Source organism: Coregonus clupeaformis, unplaced genomic scaffold, assembly GCF_020615455.1.
Source record: "Coregonus clupeaformis isolate EN_2021a unplaced genomic scaffold, ASM2061545v1 scaf0950, whole genome shotgun sequence".
Lineage (NCBI taxonomy): Eukaryota > Metazoa > Chordata > Actinopteri > Salmoniformes > Salmonidae > Coregonus > Coregonus clupeaformis.
The window spans coordinates 58,209-84,519 of NW_025534404.1; the positions used below are offsets into that span (position 1 = coordinate 58,209).

The 26,311-nt window shown below is 42.3% G+C and overlaps 1 protein-coding gene across 4 annotated transcripts; it reads right to left on the reverse strand.

The window, feature by feature from the left end:
• Positions 1-279: 279 nt before the first annotated feature.
• On the reverse strand, positions 280-26,230 carry kif18a (kinesin family member 18A). 4 transcript variants are annotated; one of them, XM_045217167.1, is made up of 18 exons: positions 26,113-26,197; positions 25,402-25,734; positions 24,929-25,086; positions 24,644-24,748; positions 24,390-24,500; positions 24,069-24,266; positions 21,348-21,527; positions 21,032-21,106; positions 20,726-20,835; positions 19,733-19,895; positions 19,367-19,531; positions 18,080-18,201; positions 15,357-15,625; positions 12,393-12,452; positions 4,728-5,133; positions 4,200-4,289; positions 3,995-4,089; positions 280-1,021 (listed from the first exon to the last, which is right to left on the reverse strand). In XM_045217167.1, exons 2-18 carry the CDS (start codon positions 25,709-25,711, stop codon positions 885-887), a joined length of 2,754 nt encoding a protein of 917 aa, XP_045073102.1. In that variant the 5' UTR covers positions 25,712-25,734; positions 26,113-26,197; the 3' UTR covers positions 280-884. The 4 variants fall into 4 exon arrangements, with proteins under 4 accessions (XP_045073102.1, XP_041726129.2, XP_041726128.2 ...); XM_041870195.2 differs by having other exon boundaries at positions 281-1,021; positions 3,995-4,092; positions 21,348-21,524; XM_041870194.2 differs by having other exon boundaries at positions 282-1,021; positions 3,995-4,092; positions 26,171-26,230.
• Positions 26,231-26,311: the final 81 nt, after the last annotated feature.

Consider the following 26,311-nt stretch of genomic DNA (forward strand, 5'->3'; position numbering starts at 1 on the left):
TTCAAACTCCGTGCCTCTTTGCTTGACATCATGGGAAAATCAAAAGAAATCAGCCAAGAGCTCAGAAAAAAATGTCAGGCTCTGTCGAAGCCGGCCGTGACCCATGGGGCGGCGCACAATTGGCCCAGCGTCGTCCAGGTTAGGGGAAGGATTGGCCAGGGATATAGCTCAGTTGGTAGAGCATGGCGTTTGCAACGCCAGGGTTGTGGGTTCGATTCCCACGGGGGGCCAGTATGAAAAATAAAAAAATTATGTATGCACTCTGGATAAGAGCGTCTGCTAAATGACTAAAATCTAAATCTCAGTGAGTAGGAATTCTTAACTGTTCAACATAATATTTTATGAGCCTTCATTTCTGTTTATGTGTAGCCTGATATTGAACAGTGAAAAGAGTTTCACAGGTGAATGAGTTTCCCTATACAGATGGGTTACAAGCGGAATGAACGAACATCACAAGTCTCCATGTCAACAGCATTCACATGCATGGCAACATGACTTGACAGTACAACTGCATGTCTGATAACTAAATCTACCCCTTCCGTTAAATTTAAATATTGAAAGGAAATATATGTACACTAAACAGGGAAAAGCCCAGAAATGAACCATTCGAAAAAAGAATGATTGGACGAGTGGATATATTCATGGTAAAAACAACCACATACATTACTAGTTAACAAAAACTTGTATTACTAAATAACAATAGCAAATGATCTGTACAAAAAATTTTAATGTAGGAAATAAAACTAAGTACAAGTTCAGAATCATACACAATTCAAGCAAAACATATTCAAGAAATCCATAGGACTTAATTTCTCTCTCTCCATACCTACACACGATTCCCCAATATCTACAAGCATTGAGCAACATCTGGCCAAAAGCAGGTCTCACATCCTCTTCGTCACACTCTTGAATTTCTGGGAGGTTTTATAGAATATGGACTTTTTCTTCTGAACATCCATGAGGTGGAGATTCCCCTCAGAAACACTCCTCATAACTCTTCTGGGCTCGTTCTCCTCTGACCCTAAGGAGAAACACAATGCTTAGTTAGAGCCCCCATCTGTATGGAGAGATTATAATATAATATGTTTCCTTTGCGGTGTGAAAAATCAAATTATTAAAAGAGTTGGTTATTTTTAGATTACTGAACATACAGTTGAAGTCGGAAGTTTACATACACCTTAGCCAAATACATTTAGACTCAGTTTTTCACAATTCCTGACATTTAATCCTCGTAAAAATCCCGTTTCAGGTCAGTTAGGATCACCACATTATTTAAAAAATGTGAAATCTCAGAATAATAGTAGAGAGAATGATTTATTTCATCACATTCCCAGTGGGTCAGAAGTTTAATATACATACACTCAATTAGTATTTGGTAGCGTTGCCTTTAAATTGTTTAACTTGGGTCAATTCCACAAGCTTCCCACAATAAATTGGGTGAATTTTGGCCCATTCCTCCTGACAGAGCTGGTGTAACTGAGTCAGGTTTGTAGGCTTTCTGGCTCCCAGGTGTCTTTTATACAGGTAACGAGCTGAGATTAGGAGCACACTCTTAAAGGGAGTGCTCCTAATCTCATCTTGTTACCTGTATAAAAGACACCTGTCCACAGAAGCAATCAATCAATCAGATTCCAAACTCTCCACCATGGCCAAGACCAAAGAGCTCTCCAAGGATGTCAGGGACAAGATTGTAGACCTACACAAGGCAGGAATGGGCTACAAGACCATCGCCAAGCAGCTTGGTGAGAAGGTGACAACAGTTGGTGCGAATATTCGCAAATGGAAGAAACACAAAAGAACTGTTAGTCTCCCTCGGCCTGGGGCTCCATGCAAGATCTCACCTCGTGGAGTTGCAATGATCATGAGAACGGTGAGGAATCAGCCCAGAACTACACGAGAGGATCTTGTCAATGATCTCAAGGCAGCTGGGACCATAGTCACCAATAATACAATTGGTAACACACTATGCTGTGAAGGACTGAAATCCTGCAGCGCCCGCAAGGTCCCCCTGCTCAAGAAAGCACATATACAGGCCCATCTGAAGTTTGCCAATGAACATCTGAATGATTCAGAGGAGAACTGGGTGAAACTGTTGTGGTCAGATGAGACCAAAATCGAGCTCTTTGGCATCAACTCAACTCGCCATGTTTGGAGGAGGAGGAATGCTGCCTATGACCCCAAGAACACCATCCCCACCGTCAAACATGGAGGTGGAAACATTATGCTTTGGGGGTGTTTTTCTGCTAAGGGGAAAGGACAACTTCACCGCATCATAGAGACGATGGACAGGGCCATGTACTGTCAAATCTTGGGTGAGAAACTCCTTCCTTCAGCCAGGGCATTGAAAATGGGTCGTGGATGGGTATTCCAGCATGACAATGAACCAAAACACACGGCCAAGGCAACAAAGGAGTGGCTCAAGAAGAAGCACATTAAGGTCCTGGAGTGGCCTAGCCAGTCTCCAGACCTTAATCCCATAGAAAATCTGTGGAGGGAGCTGAAGGTTCGAGTTGCCAAACGTCAGGCTCGAAACCTTAATGACTTGGAGAAGATCTGCAAAGAGGAGTGGGACAAAATCCCTCCTGAGATGTGTGCAAACCTGGTGGCCAACTACAAGAAACGGACCTCTGTGATTGCCAACAAGGGTTTTGCCACCAAGTTCTAAGTCATGTTTTGCAGAGGGGTCAAATACTTATTTCCCTCATTAAAAGGCAAATCAATTCATAACATTTTTGACATGCGTTTTTCTGGATTTTTTTTGTGTTTGTTTTTGTTATTCTGTCTCTCACTGTTCAAATAAACCTACCATTAAAATTATAGACTGATCATGTCTTTGTCAGTGGGCAAATGTACAAAATCAGCAGGGGATCAAATACTTTTTTCCCTCACTGTAGATACTTTTGTACCTGTTTCCTCCAGCATCTTCACAAGGTCCTTTGCTGTTGTTCTGGGATTGATTTGCACTTTTCGCACCAAAGTACGTTCATCTCTAGGAGACAGAACGAGTCTACTTCCTGAGCGGTATGACGGCTGCGTGGTCCCATGGTGTTTATACTTGCGTACTATTGTTTGTACAGATGAAAGTGGTACCTTCAGGCGTTTGGAAATTGCTCCCAAGGATGAACCAGACTTTTCTGTGGTCTTGGCTGATTTCGTTTGATTTACCCATGATGTCAAGCAAAGAGGCACTGAGTTTGAAGGTAGGCCTTGAAATACATCCACAGGTACACCTCCAATTGACTCAAATTATGTCAATTAGCCTATCAGAAGCTTCTAAAGCATGACATCATTTTCTGGAATTTTCCAAGCTGTTTAAAGGCACAGTCAACTTAGTGTATGTAAACTTCGGACCCACTGGAATTGTGATACAGTGAATTATAAGTGAAATAATCTGTCTGTAAACAATTGTTGGAAAAACTACTTGTGTCATGCACAAAGTAGATGTCCTAACCGACTTGCCAAAACTATAGTTTGTTAACAAGAAATCTGTGGAGTGGTTGAAAAACGAGTTTTAATGACTCCAACCTAAGTGTATGTAAACTTCCGACTTCAACTGTACATAAATCAAACAAAACTAACCACTGTCAAAAACACATCACACCAAAAGTATGCCATCTGATGAGAAACCAAATTCTGCAGTTTTGTCCAAAAGCCAAAGAAAATCCTTCAAAATAAAAGAATAAGGGCCATACGTAACAGGCAGACAAGCTCCTTCACTGTAGATTAAAAACAGCCTGGCTTTCTAAAAGCAAGTGTTCTTCATAACAGGCATATTCAAAAAAGCATATTCTGGCCCTGCCCTGAACTTTGTGTTGCAGCTGACAGATGTAGGCCTAAGCTCTGTGTGTAAGCACCACTAGCTGAAATCAACATGGGGATTTTAGATGGGGAAAAAGGCACACATTTAATATATTTTATAAATAGTTAATGAAAGACAATTACACTCTTTCGCTGGGTCGCTTCAGGGGAGAAATACTGGTATTGTTGCACTCACCAGCAAAGCGACGCACTCTTAGCGGTCTGCTTGCTGCTACTGTGGGGTCCTGCTTTATGCGCTTGGGTGCTGAAAGGCTTTCCTGCTCTCTGCTGCTGCTACAGGGGGAGATGGAAACACAAGAGATGAAATACGTGACTATCTGAGCAGTACAACACTTCCTTCCCTGAAAAATGTATTTAGAGTATGTCACAACCACACTCACCAGTTCATTTTGCGTTTGCCCTGTGCAGCCGAAGTCATGGTCATGTAGGTTTTGCCACGTCGGATGTCTAACAGAGACGGTATCTCCAGTCTGTGGGACACAAGACTGGCAATGTCACTTTCCTTCTCAATATTTGAACAGTCTCTTACATGTGACCAAAACAAATAAACACACTGGAATAAGTACAGCACTCTGTTACGTTAGACAATTCTGAGCTCTCTCACTGCCACTTGCTCGTACCTAAAACTTAAGAGACAAGGCAGCTCAAGGTTTAGAAATACGTACTTGGAGGGGCTCGAACTCTAATACAATTTCTGTCAGTCTGTCTCCTGGGACAAAATGTGTAAAATAAAAATGTGAATCGTTGAAATGGTAAGAGAGGCAAAGCCATGGCTTAAAAAGGATTTCTATTGAGAATGTCTAAATCTATGAATGTATGTATTGTTTTACATTGTTCAGCAGCTAATATTAAATTGGACTGTTGGAATTACGGAGTATGATGACCATCTTTGACAATACCACACCCACCTTTTGGGGGGTCTGCTCATGTTATTGGCTCGGGGAGCCTGCTGTTGGCTTGGACCCAAGGGGCATGAAGACTCAGCTTGATGATTGGGACTACATTGGTAAAGGACGATGGTAGCGTTGGCAAGAGCTGCTTCATTGTCTTCATCTTCAATGTCAAACGTCATGTTGGGGTCATTGACTGCAGAGTGCTGGAGAGGCAGGAGTGAAGGCCTGTTGAGTGTACCGCTGGCCTCTGGAGTGTAGAGCAGTGGAAACATCCCCTCCTGTCTCAACACCTCCTGGAGGACCATGGGACCCTGTGCTGAAGCGGAGACAACACTCACAGGGTTTGGTGGAGACACTGCAAGCTTCCTCCTGGTAGGTTTCTTGGGAATGGGTTCCATCACTGTCACCTGGGCCGCTGGACCTAGAAAACAACACCAATAGGATTTCTATTTTATGAAGAAGCCACAAAGAACCTAACAAATTTAGGCCTTACATTATCAAATAAATGTGCAAAACAAGTTACACAACACACTTCATCAAGGTCAATTCCATTTTAATACAGTCCAATCCATGTACTGCTAATTGACAATTAGAGGATGTTTCAATTTAGGCCTAGCTCTTCAAATCACTTAATTTAATTGATAGAGGTCAAATGGAATTGACCCCAACCCTGACTTATATAAATAACAACAATTAATTTCTATAAAGTCATTCAAAAACATCCTCCACCAAGCACTTACATGGAAGTGTATACAACTTGGATGTATTCAGTACGGTAAGACCTTCGGAATGTTGCGGATATAAAATGTAAAGAGTTCCATATTTTACTTGACAAACATTCACATCTGTTCTACACACATTCATATGGGAGAGTTCTATAACCTTGCTTCTTCCTGAACAGGGTCCAGGGTTCATCCTGTTCAGCAATACACCTTTTCTGTTAGTGGTTGGTGAGGCATTCCTACATGGTTTACTAGTTTGAGCTCAAGAACAAGATAAGAACGCATTATCCAGTCTAAATCACAGCAGCCTGTCAGCATCAGCATGTGGGTATTCACTAACAACATGGCAGCAGTTTGCCATAGCAATGTCATACATGGCCCAGGGATTAAAGTTTTTTAAAATCCCATGACTGAAACTTAAGTTGATCTCAGATCAGCGGGAAACTATTTGGCTTGAGGGACACATTGGGATTTCGAAATTCAACGAATTGCAGCACATATCTTTTGTCAAAATCGATTTGCGGGCATGAAAAAGGGCAGTTATTTGAAAATATATACACTACCAGTCAAAAGTTTTAGAACACCTACTCATTCAAGGGTTTTTCTTTATTTTTACTATTTTCTACATTGTAGAATAATAGTGAAGACATCAAAACTATGAAATAACACAGTATGAAAAAAACATGTATTCACTCACTAACTGTAAGTAGCTCTGGATAAGAGCGTCTGCTAAATGACTAAAAAATATATATAAAATCATGTAGTAATCAAGAAACTGTTAAACAAATCAAAATATATTTTATATTTGAGATTCTTCAAAATAGCCACCCTTTGCCTTGATGACAGCTTTGCATACTCTTGGCATTCTCAAAACCAGCTTCATGAGGTAGTCACCTGGAATGCATTTCAATTAACAGGTGTGCCTTCTTAAAATGCGTTTGAGCCAATCAGTTGTGTTGTGACAAGGTAGGGGTGGTATACAGAAGATAGCCCTATTTGGTAAAAGACCAAGTCCATGTTATGGCAACAACAGCTCAAATAAGCAAAGAGAAACGACAGTCTATCATTACTTTAAGACATCAAGGTCAGTCAATATGGACATTTTCAAGAACTTTGAACGTTTCTTTAAGTGCAGTCGCAAACACCATCAAGCGCTATGATGAAACTGGCTCTCATGAGGACCACCACAGGAATGGAAGACACAGCGTTACCTCTGCTGGAGAGGATAAGTTCATTAGAGTTACCAGCCTCAGAAATTGCAGCCCAAATAAATGCTTCACAGAGTTCAAGTAATGGACACATCTCAACATCAACTGTTCAGAGTGGACTGTGTGAATCAGGCCTCCATGGTCGAATTGCTGCAAAGAAACCACTACTAAAGGACACCAATAAGAAGAAGAGACCTGCTTGGGCCAAGAAACACGAGCAACGGACATTAGACCGGTGGAGATTTTTCCTTTGGTCTGGAGTCCAAATTGGAGATTTTTGGTTCCAACCGCCGTGTCTTTGTGAGACGCGGTGTGGGTGAACGGATGATCTCCACATGTGTAGTTCCCACCGTAAAGCATGGAGGTGGTGTTATGTTGTGGGAGTGCTTTGCTGGTGACACTGTCTGTGATTTATTTAGAATTCAAGGCACACTTAACCAGCATGGCTACCACAGCATTCTGCAGCGATACGCCATCCCAACTGGTTTGGGCTTAGTGGGACTGTTACATTTTAGTCATTTAGCAGAGCGCTCTTATCCAGAGCGACTTACAGTTAGTGAGTGCATACATTATTTTATTTTCCCCCCTACTAGTCCCCCGTGGGAATCGAACCCACAACCCTGGCGTTGCAACCGCCATGCTCTACCAACTGAGCTACTATCATTTGTTTTTCAACAGGACAATGACCCAACACACCTCCAGGCTGTGTAAGGGCTATTTTACCAAGAAGGAGAGTGATGGAGTGTTGCATCTGATGACCTGGCCTACACAATCCCCCGAACTCAACCCAATTGAGATGGTTTGGGATGAGTCAGACGGCAGAGTGAAGAAAAAGCAGCCAACAAGTGCTCAGCATATGTGGGAACTGCTTCAAGACTGTTGGAAAAGCAGGTGAAGCTGGTTGAGAGAATGCCAAGAGTGTGCAAAGCTGTCAAAGGCAAAGGGTGGCTATTTGAAGAATCTCAAATATATTTTGATTTGTTTAACACTTTTTTGGTTAATACATGATTTAATGTGTTATATCATAGTTTTGATGTCTTTAGTATTATTCTACAATGTAGAAAATAGTAAAAATAAAGAAAAACCCTTGAATGAGTAGGTGTTCTAAAACTTTTGATCGGTAGTGTATGTCCATTACAATTTCTACATACTTTCTATCTAGTCTTAGACGGTCAAGTGTTGTCTGGAGAGTTGTAAAAAAAATTTTTTACCCCAAAATAATCACCCTCCGGAGAACTTTAACCTCTGCATGGCCTTACCGTGTGTTAGAGCACAATAATCATTTTTTAAAGAAAATAAATCACATCTGAATAGATCTTAGGTGGCGCCGGTATAAAAAGAAGATACAGAGTATCACCACCATTGAAAGACATTTTACATTTTAGTCATTTAGCAGACGCTCTTATCCAGAGTGACTTACAGTTAGTGAATATATATATTTTTTTATACTGGCACCCCGTGGGAAACGAACCCACAACCCTGGCGTTGCAAACGCCATGCTCTATCAACTGAGCTACATCCCTGCCGGCCATTCCCTCCCCTACCCTGGACGACGCTGGGCCAATTGTGCGCCGCCCATGAGTCTCCCGGTCGCGGCCGGCGGCGACAGAGCCTGGATTCGAACCAGGATCTCTAGTGGCACAGTTAGCACTGCGATGCAGTGCCTTAGACCACTGCGCCACTCAGGAGTACAGACAGAGGAATAACCTTTTTGTAAAAATACTGAAAGGAGAAGTGTCTGCAGTAGGCCTAATATGGGTTCTCATCTTTTGGCAGTTGGAGAAGTGTAGAGGTACCCAAAGAAAGTGAACCTGGTGACCTTTACACAGTGCAGACATTAAATCAGAGGTGTAAGGGAGTAAGGGCCTGGACACATTCATGCTCACAAATTGAGTTTCACCAGCCCCGACACAAGCCCAGGTACTGTGACATGGAAGATGGCTAAGTAAGGGAAAGAAAAAAATGAATCAAATCGAATAAGGCAAAAGAAAAATAGAATAATTAGATGTTTCAAAGAAACCAAGACTTAAAGGCCCAGTGCAGTCAAAAACATGATTTTCCTGTGTTTTATATACACTGAGTGTACAAAACATTAAGAACACCTAATACTGAGTTGCACCCCCTTTTGCCCTCAGAACTGCCTCAATTTGTCAGGGCACGGACTCTACAAGGTGTTGAATGCGTACTACAGGCTGGCTCATGTTGACTCCAATGCTTCCCACAGTTGTGTCAAGTTGGCTGGATGTGCTTTGGGTGGTGGACCATTCTTGATACACATTAGAAACTGTTGAGCGTGAAAAACCCAGCAGCATTGCAGTTCTTGACACAAACCGGTGCGCCTGGCACCTACTATCATACCCTGTCCAAAGGCACTTATTTTATCTTGCCTATTCACCCTCAATGGCACACATACACAAGCCATGTCTCAATCGTCTCATAAATCCTTCTTTAACCGGTCTCCTCCCATTCATCTACACTGATTGAAGTGGATTTAACAAATGACATCAATAAGGGACTATAGCTTCCACCTGGTCAGTGTTCATAACGTTTTGTATACTGTGTATATTTTCCACATTATTAGGTTGGAACAATACTGTGAAATTATGAAAATTATAATGCCCTCTTAGTTTAATAAGAGCTGTTTGAAAATACTGAAATGTCAGCCTGTTTTGGTGGGATGGAGTTTTGGCATGCCTTGTGACATCACCAGACAGTCAACTAGTTAATAGACCAATAAGAGAGTTCCAAACCGCTCTGCCAATAACAGCTTGTTTTCAGTTTTCCCCTCCCCACTCAGACCACTCCCAGACAGTCCTAGAACAATTCTTGCTTGAGAAATTGCTCTTTGCTAAGAAGCTATTTTTGTTTATTTTTGACCATTTTAATGGAATACAATGACAGTAAGGTACTTAATTGTTATCCAGAAATTATTTGATATTGAGATAAAAACTGCTGCATTGGACTTTTAACCAATCAAGCAAACATAACAAGGCCACATAAAATCCTTATGGAACACAAAGCAGGGAATGAGGGAAAACAACTTATGGCCGACAAAACAGGAGTGGACACATCCTATGTTAGGCCAAAATTTTTCATGGTATAAGTGGTTCACAATCACTAGCCATGATGGATGACTCACGCTGAACAACCTGTCGCATAAAAGATACAGCTACACTGAATGGTCACCATATTAGTCATCAGTGAGGATGAGTCATACACGCTACATACTGTTAATTATTGGACATTTGATCAAGACCAATTTAGATACAACTAACTTTACATACAACTGATTAAATGGGAATAATTGTTATAGGCTACACAATTTATTTTTAATATACACCAAAGTCGTTTTAATATAAACGTGTCTTCCATTAACCGGCCTAGCTATATTTTATAAATGTTATGAACAGAACTTTGGGATTTAATTCTGTAATAAAAGAGCTTAAACTTATGAACATTCATAAATTAAACAAATTACGGGAATAGCTAGACTATGATAACACCTGGCTGAGATTGAGGATGATGTCACCAAAATAACATACACAAGCAGGGTTGTTAGAGGTTAAACGCTGGTGTGTAAAAGTAAAGTGGAGAGCACGTTGCATCACAGCATGAGGAGGCAGACTCACTTGTTTCAGTGAGACACTGCAGATGCATCATTTACATGCTGCTGACCACAGATCTGTGACACTGCTTCCTACCTCCTACATTTTACTGAGGAGGCAATTCCCAGAAATGTGAGGTGGTGGATTTGATATATCAATTTGCCAACTCAAACATCACCCCCCCACAGACAAAATAGAACAAGCAACTAATTGTTTAATGTAGAAGCTTTTAAGTGACAATGCTCACATTTTTAACAACATATTTGCGTATCATAAAAGGGGGGGGGGGGGAAATATGTAAGATTAATGGACCTATTTATTAATGTGGATAGCAGAATGCAATATTTAGGAAATTTGAGTCACAGCTCAGATAACAAGGCAGGATGAGGGGACAGTGATAAATGGTACTGCTTCTCTGATGGAGATCTGGCCCGGCAATAAATGGCAGCCAAGTTCTTTCAATCACATATTTTTGGCTTGTAGGATTAATACATGCATGAGGTGCTATTTCTGGTGGAGACCGCGCCGTATTAGGGTCGCTTGGCTGCTGCCTCTCTCTTTATAGCACTGCTACTGTTCTCGCTGACGGGGCAGGGGCGTTTACGCTTGCCTCGCCTACCTTCTTTTCCCTGCAGTGAATTTGCATTTTCATGAATGAGGTTTGAGCAGCCTGGGTTGGGAGGGCTGGATGCTGGATTGACTGAGTACAAGATATGGAGGAAAGGGGGAGGGGGGCAAGGAGGTAGAGTGTGATCGAGCAGGAATAAGTAAGACTGGTACAGAACGAGGTTGGAGGAGAGAGTGAAGAGTGATTGAAATTGTGTGGGCCATGCTGTGCTGAGGGGAGATAAAGGGATGGGTACAAGGCATTGGACTGGCGGGGTGTAGAACCCTATTGAGAGGGTCATGTGTGATGACCCTTAAGTCAAGGACATTCATGTAATTCACAATCACAAAAAGTAATTCTGAACTAGATAAGAAAGACGTGCAAAAAGTAGGGCTGTGACGGTCATAGAATTTTGGATGATGGTTATTGGTCAGCCAAATGACCGGTCACCATTATTACTGCTCAAATAGCAAAATAAAATATGCACATTGCTCTGCTCCTGACTGCATGTGCTGCTGCTGCAGGGAGGGGCTGTAGCCTAGGCAACCGAGTACATGTTTGCTACAACACCTTGCTTGTTTCAGCAAGGAGCAACAAAGTTTAATCACATTGTTAAGAGTCCATGTTACCGCAGAAACAGACTCAACCGCACAAATGCCCGGCCACCCAGTCTTCAGTCATCCGCCCAAATTTTTTTTACGTTTTAAATGGTTATGAAGGTTATTAGTAAAAAGTGTTTTTAAAGCCATTTCCGTTGTTGCACTGTGGTCGTCTGGTGTTGTTTTCTTTCAAATGTAGCCGACGTTTCCCACAATGTGTTTCAATCAAATGTAGACCACCTGTTCAGCAGAAAATATCATTACAGCCAATTTGGACGGCCATATTTCACATACTTCCTTATTGTATTTCCCAAAGGTTTTCCCAGTCCTTTTCTTTCTCTAAAAGGGGTCTTGAGTGTTATTTCATTTCCATAAAATATCTTTAGTTCCAGACCAGGAAGTCTGCAGTGCTGCACAACTGGAAATCAAATTCTATTTAATATTGGAATACTTTTGTAGTTTATTCTGTAACAGTTTGCCTATTTTTCCTAGTTTAAGAATCAGTTGAAGTGCCAATTGATATCCCATCATCTCTTGAGGAAGGCAGAAGGGAAATTAAGTTGTTACACTAAACACCAGTGATCAGTGGGAATAAAACAAAAAACACATTGTTAATTCACAGATCAATATTACTCATGGCCTCTCACTTCTGTTTGACCATTACAGTGGGGATGTTTAATATTGTCAGTTCATTATTTTAACCATTCCAGTCTTTGTTAACATCAAGTTTATACTAGTGAATCCTGAAACAAGTTTTATCACAACTGTGAAATTGCTGATGAACACTTAACAGCTGAAACAGAGCTTTTACCACAGGAGTGATGACTTTGATGGACATGTTTGATCCCCTCCGACAGTCACTATGAAGGATTCCATGTGGCAAGCTGTTAGATTAATGACCAGGTTAGCAGGCCTGTGGGAGAGTAAAGACAGGTTTACCTTTCCATGATGGATTGGGTTGAAGGCGCAGCGAGACTCTCCTCTTATGTTTCTCAGCACCTGAGTGACAGACAACAGTATGTTCAACAACACAGCCTCCTTCATGACTACCATGCCACCCCCCAGTTATCAGCACAACACACAGCATGACTAGCGTCACAGCTCAGCCGGCACAGTTATCAATAGAACAGACACAATCGTGCCTCAGCATTTGGCTGTGGCAAATGTGAATAGTCATCATGAGCTGTGCAGCAACGTCTGCTGCTGTACACTTGCCTGGTTAAAGAATGGGTAGCCCTTTACACTTGTACCCGTATATGGGTTGAAAATGGCAGATTTGAACATTGATAAGCACCTAAATTGGAACGCAGTGGCTGTACAGTAACATGCTATACATGACGTCAGATCTCAGGGTCTGAGCTTCACAGCGCTGTATGGGTTTTGACTGACAGCTGTTCTGAACTTGAGCACCGCACACGACAAGAAGATGCCCCCATCCCTCCCGCTAATTGAGCAACTTTAGAAAACATGTCTGAGTGAGTGAAATGCTGTAAAGTACGAGGACTCTATGTATTTTGAAAGATGAGACGATAAAGGATTATAATACATATCGCTTTGTTTGACTATGTTTGATGTACAGTTACAAGATAACATGGCGTTATACCCTGGGTTGTCCTGGACAGAATGAGCCTATTTGTTGTATTGTGAAGAAAACTTGCGGCGGACCACGCATCTGAATGCACTCGTGCATCCATTCCATGCGCACCAAAATTACAATCTGTTTCTCTGAATTGGCTTGTGAAAGCCTAACACTAAGATTGTATTTTATAATTTTGCTAGTCATTTTGCCCACTTGACCCAGATTGTGATTTATAAAATTGACCGTGTTTGGATTGCGTAAACAACAGTAATTGTGTAAAGGCAAGGATGCAGGGCTATATTCCAAATAAAACAACTACCAGTGTGCTTGCTCTAATTCCTAAACGGCACAGCTAGGAGAGCAAAAAAAAAGCACCTTATAGTTGAGGACTGAGTCATAAAACTGCATTGAAATTACTTTGGAACTGTGCACACTTGAGAGGTGTGGCTACTTGGAAACATCAGTTAGACCTCTCACTCAAAAAACTTGAAATGTTTTTGTCTTATGTTGCACCTACCTCAAATTTCCCAATAATATTCTTATCATGTTACTGCAGAGTCTTTTCAGATTTGGTTAAAAAACTAATGCGGTGAAAATGACAGTAAATGTAAAATGCACATAAAATCAACAGTGTAATGTTTGGATTCAGTCTTGTGTCAGCTGAACTGTTGCCCTCACCTTTAGTCTAATCATTTTCCCATAATCTCCAAACTGTTCCCTTTTAATTTCTACCATGGTTATGCATTTCCATATTTATTCTGTGAGAAACATTTCAATTTAGCCCTATCCAATTCCCACAAGGGTAAGGGTTAAAGGTCCAATGCATCCATTTTAATCTAAATATGAAATCATTTCAGGGTAACAATTAAGTTCCTTACTGTGATTATTTTTGACCATTTTAATTGAAAACAAACAAAAAATGGCTTTTTAGCAAAGAGCAATTTCTCAAGCAAGAAGTTTGCTAGTGGACTGTCTGGGAGTGGTCGAATGAGGTTATTGGCAGAGAAAACTAGCTGTTATTAGCAGAGAGGTTTGGAACGGTTTCTTATTAACTAATTAACCATTTGGTGATGTCACCAGGCAGGCCAAAATGCCATCAAAACAGGCAGACATTTCTGGTGGTATTTTCTTAAACTAAAAGGGCATTATGTGTGGTCCTCTGTAGCTCAGCTGGTAGAGCACAGCGCTTGTAACGCCAAGGTAGTGGGTTCGATCCCCGGGACCACCCATACGTAAAAATGTATGCACGCATGACTGTAAGTCGCTTTGGATAAAAGCGTCTGCTAAATGGCATATTATTATTATAATTATTATCATAATTTTCACAATTTCATCGTATCATTCCAACCTCAGTGTAAAAATATATATAAAATGGAGGAAAATCACATTTTTGACTGCACTGGGCCTTTAAATAAATGTAGCGTTAAATAAATAATAACAGTAGTCTTCAGGATAGTCATTGCAAGGTGAAAACGGAGGGAATAGAACAAACAGACGGGACCTATTGAGATCTGGTATCATACGTTTCTGCTCATGGCTTGTGAAAGCAGGGTCAAATTACAGGGTATCACTCAACTACAAGCACAAGTGGACAAGGCCAAAAATACTAAATAAAAGACACAGGGAAACAAGCATGTGACGGGTGCAGGGGGACAGGTGCGGGGTGCACCTGCTGACATATGATGGACAGCAACATAGTAATTAAGTATTGCTGGCCAGCTTTGGTTCACGCTCCATTGTCTCCTAGGGGCTGAATGTCATGAAAGGAGGCCTGATGGTGCACTGGTGCTGGGTTATAAAGGGTGTGATAGGACATGGAGAATGGTGGCTCCCGTGTGTGTAGGCTCCCATGATCAACAGTAAATAGAGCCCAATAGCCCAGGGCCACCAGATATTGCTGTATGGCCACTGGTGGCCTGAAAATAAAGCACTACAACAGATGATTAAACAGTCGACCAGGGGGGTAATACTACAAAGCAAGATCTATGGCCAGCTAACTTGCAAAAATATTCTGAATTAACTTGAGATTTTCTAGAAAGATGAGCATGAAATGGGCACAGTCTAATTAAATCAACAACCAAAAACCCATATCTAACTTTAGCTTTCTTAATGAACCCGAAAATCAATAGTTATTTCTGGTTGTTTATCAAAGTTAGATGGCTAACTCATTGATCCTGCTTTGTAGTATACCCCATCAGGGGGAAAGGACATGTCATCATTGCCACTGGGAGTTCAAGCAAATTGGCCAAACAATTCTGCGGTGCACACACACTCAAATATTTTGGGATTTTTAAGACAACATAAGGTGTGAAGTCATGACTTACTACTGCAGGGACTGTTTTGATGGGGACAGATGAGGTGTGAGAATGACAGGATGGGTGCGAGCTCTGGCCTAAGCCTAGAACCTTCAGCCTGGGTCTCCTCATCCTTCTGCTCCCCTCCCTTCTCCTGATCGGCCCACACCACACCCCTCTCCCTGAGGACCAGGTGCTCCAGGTCCTGGTTCTCAGCCTCGTCGGCAGCTGTGACCAGGCCCGACACCCTCAGCGTCCAGTACTGTCTGCTGTAGGCTGGCAGCAGCATGTGCACCATTCTGAATGGAAGAAAGCATGAAACTCAGGCTTAAATGACATTCTGTTGAGTCAGTATCACAATTTATAGTGTAAAGGTGCCAAAGTGAATTACAGTGGGGGAAAAAAGTATTTAGTCAGCCACAATTGTGCAAGTTCTCCCACAAGATGAGAGAGGCCTGTAATTTTCATCATAGGTACACGTCAACTATGACAGACAAAATGAGGGGGAAAAATCCAGAAAATCACATTGTAGGATTTTTAATGAATTTATTTGCAAATTATGGTGGAAAATAAGTATTTGGTCACCTACAAACAAGCAAGATTTCTGGCTCTCACAGACCTGTAACTTCTTCTTTAAGAGGCTCCTCTGTCCTCCACTCGTTACCTGTATTAAATGGCACCTGTTTGAACTTGTTATCAGTATAAAAGACACCTGTCCACAACCTCAAACAGTCACACTCCAAACTCCACTATGGCCAAGACCAAAGAGCTGTCAAAGGACACCAGAAACAAATTTGTAGACCTGCACCAGGCTGGGAAGACTGAATTTGCAATAGGTAAGCAGCTTGGTTTGAATAAATCAACTGTGGGAGCAATTATTAGGAAATGGAAGACATACAAGACCACTGATAATCTCCCTCGATCTGGGGCTCCACGCAAGATCTCACTCCGTGGGGTCAAAATGATCACAAGAACGGTGAGCAAAAATTCCCAGAACCACACAGGGGGACCTAGTGAATGACCTGCAGAGAGCTGGGACCAAAGTAACAAAGCCTACCATCAGTAACACACTACGCCGCCAGGGACTCAAATCCTGCAGTGCCAGACGTGTCCCCCTGCTTAAGCCAGTACATGTCCAGGCCCGTCTGAAGTTTGCTAGAGTGCATTTGGATGATCCAGAAGAGGATTGGGAGAATGTCATATGGTCAGATGAAACCAAAATATAACTTTTTGGTAAAAAAACTCAACTCGTCGTGTTTGGAGGACAAAGAATGCTGAGTTGCATCTAAAGAACACCATACCTACTGTGAAGCATGGGGGTGGAAACATCATGCTTTGGGGCTGTTTTTCTGCAAAGGGACCAGGACGACTGATCCGTGTAAAGGAAAGAATGAATGGGGCCATGTATCGTGAGATTTTGAGTGAAAACCTCCTTCCATCAGCAAGGGCATTGAAGATGAAACGTGGCTGGGTCTTTCAGCATGACAATGATCCCAAACACACCGCCCGGCAACGAAGGAGTGGCTTCGTAAGAAGCATTTCAAGATCCTGGAGTGGCCCAGCCAGTCTCCAGATCTCAACCCCATAGAAAATCTTTGGAGGGAGTTGAAAGTCCGTGTTGCCCAGCGACAGCCCCCAAAACATCACTGCTCTAGAGGAGATCTGCATGGAGGAATGGGCCAAAATACCAGCAACAGTGTGTGAAAACCTTGTGAAGACTTACAGAAAACGTTTGACCTGTGTCATTGCCAACAAAGGGTATATAACAAAGTATTGAGAAACTTTTGTTATTGACCAAATACTTATTTTCCACCATAATTTGCAAATACATTCATTAAAAATCCTACAATGTGATTTTCTGGATTTTTCCCCTCATTTTGTCCGTCATAGTTGACGTGTACCTATGATGAAAATTACAGGCCTCTCTCATCTTTTTAAGTGGGAGAACTTGCACAATTGGTGGCTGACTAAATACTTTTTTCCCCCACTGTATGTTCCATATGTATGCAAAACCTAGTACAGTATGATTCATATGACTAATACTCTCTATTCACTAATTCATATGAGTAAGCGACAACAACACTGTACATTCTCTGGAGGTAATGTATGACACAGGTATGGACGGCGCACAGCCATTCATACTCACATAGTACAGTGTGAGTCACATGACTGATACTCAATTATTCATAAATATTATTTCATATCATTCCCATCTTAATATGCCTGTCCGTCTACCTGACCATATCTGCCCATTCGTGTAGGATTGAGGCCGGAAGATTCCTTCTAAAACATGTAGCAATATCTGTACAACAGATGTTGTGGAGTACAGGGCTCAGATTGACTTAAGTCTACTTTATTGGTCTGAAAGGTCTGACAAACCCCAACGCCATCTTATGTTAATATCACTGCATTTCCACTCTCTGTCTTCAGTGGATACACGTGGATGATTCAACTCTGACATGCAATGCCAGGCATTTGTTCCAGCCCTGCTGTAGCATACCAGAATCTTGCAATCAGCTGCTCAACAGGATCTTTTTGAGCAGGGCTGGAACAAAAGCCTGCCTACCCAGTAGCTCTCCAGCTGGAGCGTTGGCTTGGCCACATGTTTTATACAGTAAGTGAGGTATTTTTCTACCGTGGTATCACTGGGGTACCGAGTACCAAATAATACAATTAATATTGGTATCGAAGTCCAAATTCTGGTATGGTGACAACATTACGTGTTTAACCCTGTAATAGGAAAAATGACCTACTTTTTAGTCTGTTTGTTCTCCTGGTCCTGGAGACTGATGAGGTGGGTCATTTGCTCAATGTGCTGCTTGAGGTCCTCTACCTGTAGCTGGAGCCTGTGGCAGCGAAGGTCCTTCTGGAGTACCTGAGGGGGAAAGGGGAAAGTGGAAGAGCTGGTGAAATGACCACGAGGGAACATATTGAGTAACCCTGACCACAGCTAGAGAACAAGCTGGCAGGGAGTCATCAGTGACGCACAAGACAATGAGTCTTGAGGAGTTCATTTTGTGCCATGCGTCATCTCTGAGAACCTGTCTTCTGGGTAAAAAAGAAAAGCTGTCATCCACCTCTGACGTAAAAGACTATACGAAACGACAGCAGAGAGAACATTTGACAAGCGGATGAATCATTGTCCTGTGCCACTTCCTAGAAGAGGGATGAGAAAAGAAAAAAAACATCTACATGGTTTTAGGTAACTGGCTGTGTGAGGGATGCGTAAAGACCATTGATCCATTCACCTCAGTCATCCACCAGTGAACAAGAGCAATAAAATAAGCACAGTTCTAATTACCAGGAGAACAGATGGAAGAAAACAAACTGTCACAACAACAGTTGGGACATAATTGCAAGAACAAACACCCCCCCACACAAAGAAAGGTAGCATTGAGCTAACTTCCTGTGACGCGTTCCATCCCTTTAAAAATTTACTCTGGGAGATGGAAAATAACATATTTAAAGGGATAGTTCACCTTAACCGTAAATAGGACAATTTCTATGTATAATTAGCAAGTCGTTTATTATATGACTCCGATCCAGCGTGTCAGCAACCAAAAAGATGGCTTAGTTTAGGTAGTTTACAATTAGCAGCATTGTCAATAAATATTCCCAATCCCTTCAGGATTTTGCAAGGATTTTCTGTGATATTTGTGGGCAACAATGCGCTGACGAGGGAAAAAGTGTGTTGACGTGTGGCTTGGTTGAAACATATTATGCTATAAATGTGCCACGATTGGTTGAAATTGCAAGCCCTCTTTTTGTACTGCGGTGACAGGTCTGTTTTATGCGTTAATGATGTGACGATTTTACTGTTTTATGTGGAAATAGTGCGGAGATTGGTCAAATTTGCAAACCCTCGCACAATATGCAGGGAATTGTTGATTTTGCTAAAAAAATTGAGATCGCAGAATCACGGGAATCCTGGAGGGAGTCTTCCTCTACAGCTCCACCTACCACTACATGAACAAAATAACCCATATACCACACCACCCCAACCCCTGGGTCAAGCGCTACCATATCTCCTGATCCCTCACCTCTGGTGGCTGGGAGTCCTGTCCCAGCAGCTTCATGTCATTCTCCATGCGGTGCAGCCAGCCGTCGTTCTCAAGGAAGCGCAGCTCAGCCTCCTCCAGCCTCTTGCGGATGTGCTGCTGCTGTGTGAGGAGGGAGGCCAGCTTGCGCTCATGCTTGCAGGTGGCCTATTCAACAACAACAGAGCCTGTCAGATGGGGATATGACAAAGGAGTGTATGCGCTTTAAACATCCATCTATCGCTGATACATCGTAAAAGACATGCTCCTTCTGGAACCATTTTCTGGCTAAAATGACAGTGATAACATTTGATAAGGAGGGAGGGAGTCTTCTAAGTGAGGTGATATAAAGCAGGTCCTTTTTCAGACCTTCTCAGTCTTGTCTTTGGCACCGAAGAGCTGGGCCTGCTGGTTCCACTCCTCGCTGTGGCGCTGACGTAACTCATTCTCCTTCAGCTGCCGCTCCAGAACAAGGTGCTCCCTCCTGATCTGAGTACGGCTGGAGAAAATGCTCTGCAGGGACTCTGACACCCTGTCCAGAAAAAAGGGGCAACCAGCCAGTTATCGTTAAATGGAGTCTTTGCTTAATAAAATACTGTTTTTAGTGTTTGCCTTTCCTCAATAAAAATCCTATGTCATGTTATTGTACTACTCAACAGGTTGAACGGTGTTCAAATCAGGCTGCTGCCCTGGATCACCCTCAGCAGCTTTTACCCAATAAGGCAGAGGCCTTGCAACAATGTCTCATTCTGGTAAAGGAAGAGGGGTATGCAGGTAAATAAATAAATAGACAGACAGTGGAGAGCTGCCGCTGAGATGTGACTGCACTCTCCAATGTAACCCCTGTGACGTAGGAGCCGCCGTGGCCTTGCCAGACTGATGAATTTTTAATAGTGTGAGAAGCGTGCTGCCTCTCTTCAGAGCCTCACATTGTGCGAGTTGTGAATTCTGATGCCGGTGAATGAAACGCGTGGGAATGATACTCATTCAGCTCCCCCCCCCCTCTCCCTTTTTAAACAGATGCCACTGCAGCCCTTGGAGGGGAGTGAAGGAAGGAAGTTTTTAGCTTTCTGGGGTGTCTAATATAGATATGTGTAAATGTTTTTTGTTGTTTTTTTACGTGGCTCACAGCTGCCCCTATCAAAAATGCAGAGCAAACTCTCCACCCACCAGGTCCTTGGGCTTTGTACTTTTCCTCGTCATTATAAATTATCTATGGATTTCAATTAAAAGTCTACAAGTTTAAAGGACAACACTCAAGTGTGGTTGCATATTATGCATAACAGAACTTATATTACTGTATAAATACATGTTTTGCCTTTGTTTGTTGCATGCACACTGGCACAAGAAATAAGTGCTTACTTGTGAATCTCTGTTTGGTTCTGAATGGAGATGGTATTAGGGCCTCCAGGAACAAGAGGGTCCATCTTCCTCTCCTCATACTCTTTCAACTTCTTCTTCAACTGAACGATCTGAAACGGCATAAACCGTAGATAAAATGGTCAGGTAGAAACAATCACCTATTTCAAGACAAAGTATCTGTCTTTTATCTGAGGAGGAAGGCCATAAAAAAAAAAAAAGAGGACAGCGAAATGTATATGCACACATTTTCTGACCCTAAGGGCCTCCAGTCAGTGTAGTAGAGATGGGTGCTTCGTCTTCCATTACCTCTTCTCGCTGCCTCTCACATATCACTGCATACTGGCCGATGTGACTGTCCAAGCTGACAACATTCCTCTTGAGCTAAAGGACAGGTGGATGCATGTAAAGATGTAAGGAGGGAGAAAGGCATTACAAACAGAGAAATATTTAAGAAATGCCATGTAGTACAAGTTCCACTGTCAAAACTACCTCTCTGAACTCATGTTCGGCTTTTAAAAAACACAGAGCTTATTACAGATGAAGGTCCACTAAGAGGGAGCACAGCCAAAGAGGCCTAAGTAAATCCTAGAACATTGTTGGGATGGGTGAGTAGTTTACTGACCGATGATTTGATCTCTTTGGCCCTGTTGGCGTATTTCAGTGTGTTGTGGGTGTCGTCATACGATTTGGAGGAGGGGCTAATGTTGGCGATCATGACCGTCCTGCAGTTCCCGCCCAGAGAATCTTTAAGGAGTCGTGTTAGCTTGCTGTCCCTGTATGGTATGTGGGCTTTCTTACTCTGCTAAAATAAATAAAGCAAAAGCAACATTAGCCTGCGAAAAGAGTAAAAGCGGAAAACAGGAAAAGGTTAGACCTACACATTCAGGTTTGGGGTGGGGAAAGGTCTGAAAAACCTCACTGAACATAAAATGCTTTTTTATTTATACCAATTCATTCCAACAGTCATATGACCCCTTAGCTTAGCATACAGTAAATGCCCAGTGACAATGGGACAACACACTAATAAGGCTGTCTAGTGGGCCGTTTTAGAATAGTCATATACACTGAATGTACAAAATATTAAGAACACCTGCTCTTTCCATGACAGACTGACCAGGTGAAAGCTATGATCCCTTATTGATGTCACTTGTTAAATCCACTTCAATCAGTGTATATGAAGGAGAGGAGACAGGTTAAATAATTATTTTTAAGCTGAGACAATTGAGACATGGATTGTGTATGTGTGCCATTCAGAGGGTGAATTGGCAAGACAAAAGATTTAGGTGCCTTTGAACGAGGTATGGTAGTAGGTGCCAGACGCACCAGTTTGTGTCAAGAACTGCCACACTGCTGGGTTTTACATGCTCAACAGTTTCCCATGTGTATCCAGAATGGTCCACCACCCAAAGGACATCCAGCCAACTGTGGGAAGTATTGGAGTCAACATGAGCCAGCATCCCTGTGGGAACGCTTTCGACACATTATAGAGTCCATGCCCCGAGCGAATTGAGGCTGTTCTGAGGGCAAAAAATATTGCAACTCAATTTTAGGAAGGTGTTCTTAATGTTTTGTATATAGACATTATTTTTTTTTTTTTACTTTGGCAGACTAACTATTTGTTTCCATAAACAGGTTTCTGGCAGACGGATACCTTTAATTTCTATAGAATATGAAAACTCCCAATCACATTATCTTCTGCTGGTGTGAATGTGCTAGGTCTGAATTCATCCTGGCTTCACTAATGGCACAGATGCATCTTGAGTACATTACATCTGTTCAGGTGAGTCACAGTCTCATGGAGATTCAAATGGCAGGAATTACCAGGAACTTGCAGAGGAAAAGTGATCTGCAATGAGCTGGGGGCTGCCCAGCTGTTCTCCCTGGCCGAACCCTACATCTGGATTCAGGAAACCCTTATATTTCCAGTCGATCCTATGGGAGCTCAAAGTTTGCAGCTAAAAGGAGGTTGTCCCAATTAAGCAGAGCGAGTCTTTCGGCAGAGCAGGATTTACAATGTACAGAGAAACAGCCTGAGAGAGAGGAAATGGGCCAGTGGAGAAAACCACAAAGGCTAAATGTGCAACTGCAATTCATGGCCATGGGACCAGTCCTATCATTCCCTAAAGCGAACAACGGTGGCATGAAAAATAAATAAAAACATTTAGGAACAGCGGTGGCACGTTTGTGCAGCATTTCCTAAATGCAAGTGGCCTGCTTGTGGACTCCGCAGGGACAGTGGTAAACCGAGACGATTCAGTGACAGGTTAATATATGCAACTGGAGTGAAATATTACCCAAATACTTGGCTAGCTAACAGACCAAGCAAGACTCCATGAGTCACAGGGAGCTGCTCACTTTTTTTATGGCAACAACTGAGCAGGGGAGTGTAGCTGCCAGTGTATGATGTAAAATTGCAATCAATGAAACAAAATACAAACAAAATGAAGGCAGAATAAATTAGACTAGACCACCCTAAATTTCCAAAAGAAAAAAAGAATCTTAAAAAATGCACAGGGTGACAACAGGAATCAACTGGCACAGAGAAAATGAACTTCAGCAAGGGATAACCCTAATACCATTCATTGGTGAGATAAACATATGAAATCAGGGGATGTAGCTCAGTTGGTAGAGCATGGCGTTTGCAATGCCAGGGTTGTGGGTTCGATTCCCACGGGGGGCCAGTATTAAAATGTATGCACTCACTAACTGTAAGTCGCTCTGGATAAGAGCGTCTGCTAAATGACTAAAATGTAAATGTAAATCACTTGTAACACCAGGGTAGTGGGTTCGATTCCCGGGACCACCCATACGTAAAATGTATGCACGCATGAGTTCGGGAACAAACTCAATAGTTTAAAATGACTTAAACCAAATCGAAACTGTGTAGAAATGATAATGGTCCTACATTCATACAGTTTCTTGACTGTGTCCAGCTATCTTATAATCGCCAAAATGAAAGCCAGACAGCCCAGGAGCATTGAAAATGCAAAAAAATATGGATAGAGGACTATCTTAAGCAAATTTTGACGGTGAGGGAATATACGTTTCAGTGCGTCCCTCTGGACCTCGAAGACCGAATGCGGCCCCCGGAGCAAAATGAGTTTGACACCCCTGTCTTAGAGTTAAATCTAGACATAAGTTTGTGTATTCTCAGTAGTGAGGTAGCAGCATCCAGGCCTGTTCAACATTGCTTACGAGTCACACCGAAATGCCTGTGGGTGGTATTGTCAAAAGATCAACCACCTTTTTGAATTATATTGAAGTCTGTGCGCGGCAACATTTTCTTTGAATAATTGAAGGTCCTATTCAATCAGAAACATGCATCAAGATGCTTTACACATACCTTAGGGTCAGCCAGAGCGTTGATGACATTTCCCAGGGCAAGGAGTGAACGGTTGATGTTTGCGCCTTCCCGTTGACGTGCTCCCTTTGCGTTAGTGGCACTTGCTCGCTCGGAGCCAGCGAGGTCAATCAGGCTCATTTTGGCCACACGGACATTTGGATTAAGGCTGGCCGTCCTGTCCTGTTGCTTCAAGTAAATCTAGGGGGACAAGAACACCAACAATTTCATCTTCACCTGTCCAGTGACTGCAGTGGGTAAACCCGCTTGCCGTCTGGTAAAATGAGGAAAGGTAGATGACTCCACTCCATTGAAATAGCCTACCTGAAATACAGCATGGGATCGTGACGAGGTGGCATTCATGTCGGTGGGGTGCTGCGTTCTATTCCGATTGCCATAATCCAAAGCTTCAAGGATGTGCTCAGCAGACTTAGGCTACAGAAGAGGTCACATGGCTCCATTTAAACAAATAAAATCAGTACACATACATTAAAAAATAGATGTAAATTCATTCAACTAAGGAGAAAAACAACAACAAACACAGCTGACAGACAACAAATAACCTGTTTCTCACTAACCTGGTGCAGAGTAAGGCCTTGGACAACCACTCCTTTCGAGGGGTCCTCCCTCACTGCAAGAGGTCCCACATTAGCCAAGAGGTCCCGGATCTGCTCATTATAGACCTGCAAACCAGTTATGACAAAAACGTGACTTCTTTCTAATGACAATTTAAAGACATTCAAATTCTGATTCATTAATAAAATGTTTCTTTAATTCCCAGGTATGGTGGAGGAATATTTTTCCTTGATTTCTGTGTACATTTATTAACTGAAAATATCAGACAGACAAAACCAAAGAGTCACCTCAAGATAAGAAAATGCTACATCGAATATTTTCTCTTCCTTGACTTGATCCATACGGTTGAAGAGCTCCGTCATGGTGCGATACATCACACCCGGGTCATTGCTTGAGCCCAACATGGTGTGTGTCTTGCCTGCTCCTGTTGCGCCATAAGCGAAGACTGCAACGTTTCAGAGAAGGATTAGTAATTAAACAATATCAAAACTTCCACTTCAAATTAAAATACATCTGATTTTGGTAGGTTTAAATGTGAAACCAAATGTTTTGGAATTTAACTGGGGTATAAAGATGTAGGCTAGTGCAGCATACTAATTAACATTTCTAAAATGGGCCTCTATACTATGACATTAATTTAAATCAGGCTGTTTGCAACACTGTTTTCACGAAGTCTGTCTCAATGTGCACATAGCCATAGGCCTACTAATCAGATGGTGTATTCCTGTATAGATTAGTAGGCTTAGGCCCATTTTATTACCTGTACAGTTAAAGCCATTCAACACTCCATCAAGTATCCTTTTAGTGGTGTTCTCAAAAATATCCACCTGAGAAGAATCCTCCCCAAAAACATTGTCAAAGACAAATTTCAGGTCCTTATTGGCTCTCTTGTTGACATCTCTGTTTCGAACTCTTGGTCCCCCGAAAGATGTAATTTGCTGTTCCTTGGGGTCAAATATTAGCATGTGGTTGTCCACAACTTGGACCACATTCCTGAAGTTCTCGCACTTCTCATTGTCGTTTATTGGCCGCACACGAACAACCACTTTGACATGGCTGCACACGTCCATGACTCTTCTCCCTGTGTATTGATCTAGTTGAGAGATCACAAGGAAGAGGCTTTAGCTGACTAAACTCCACGGTGAAGGATGTTTCTGATGAACTCCACCAACGGAGTGGAGCAGAGACCAGGCTTTGTGTAATAATAACATAGCTAACTACTTGCATTCGACAACATTACATTTTAAGCAGTGAACATATACAAATATGTTGTTACATTCAGAACAGGGCGACTTGAATGTGTCGTGTAGTCGTCGCCCGTATTGCCTAGTCACTGGCTAACTAACATTAGCAGTCAACAAAGAGCCATATAAGCTCCCCTCTGAGCGAAAACAGCAAGTACTGCGAGTTTAAAATACATCGTAAACATTAGTTCTGCTCAGGAGCAAAGTATAATACATCCACAGCTTACCTTTGACTATAATGTTTTCACATTTGCAATTGTGGCTAGCTAGTACAGCCAAGGCTACCTTTTCTCCCAAGACCAGCGCGTCTTTTCAAAAACAAGCCCCCTCTTCCTTCGTAACAGCTGATTGGCTATGCACTGCGAGTGACGTCGATGAGGTTGGTGTTACAGTGCATGAGGAAGAAGTGGTTTAAAAACTCTGTTC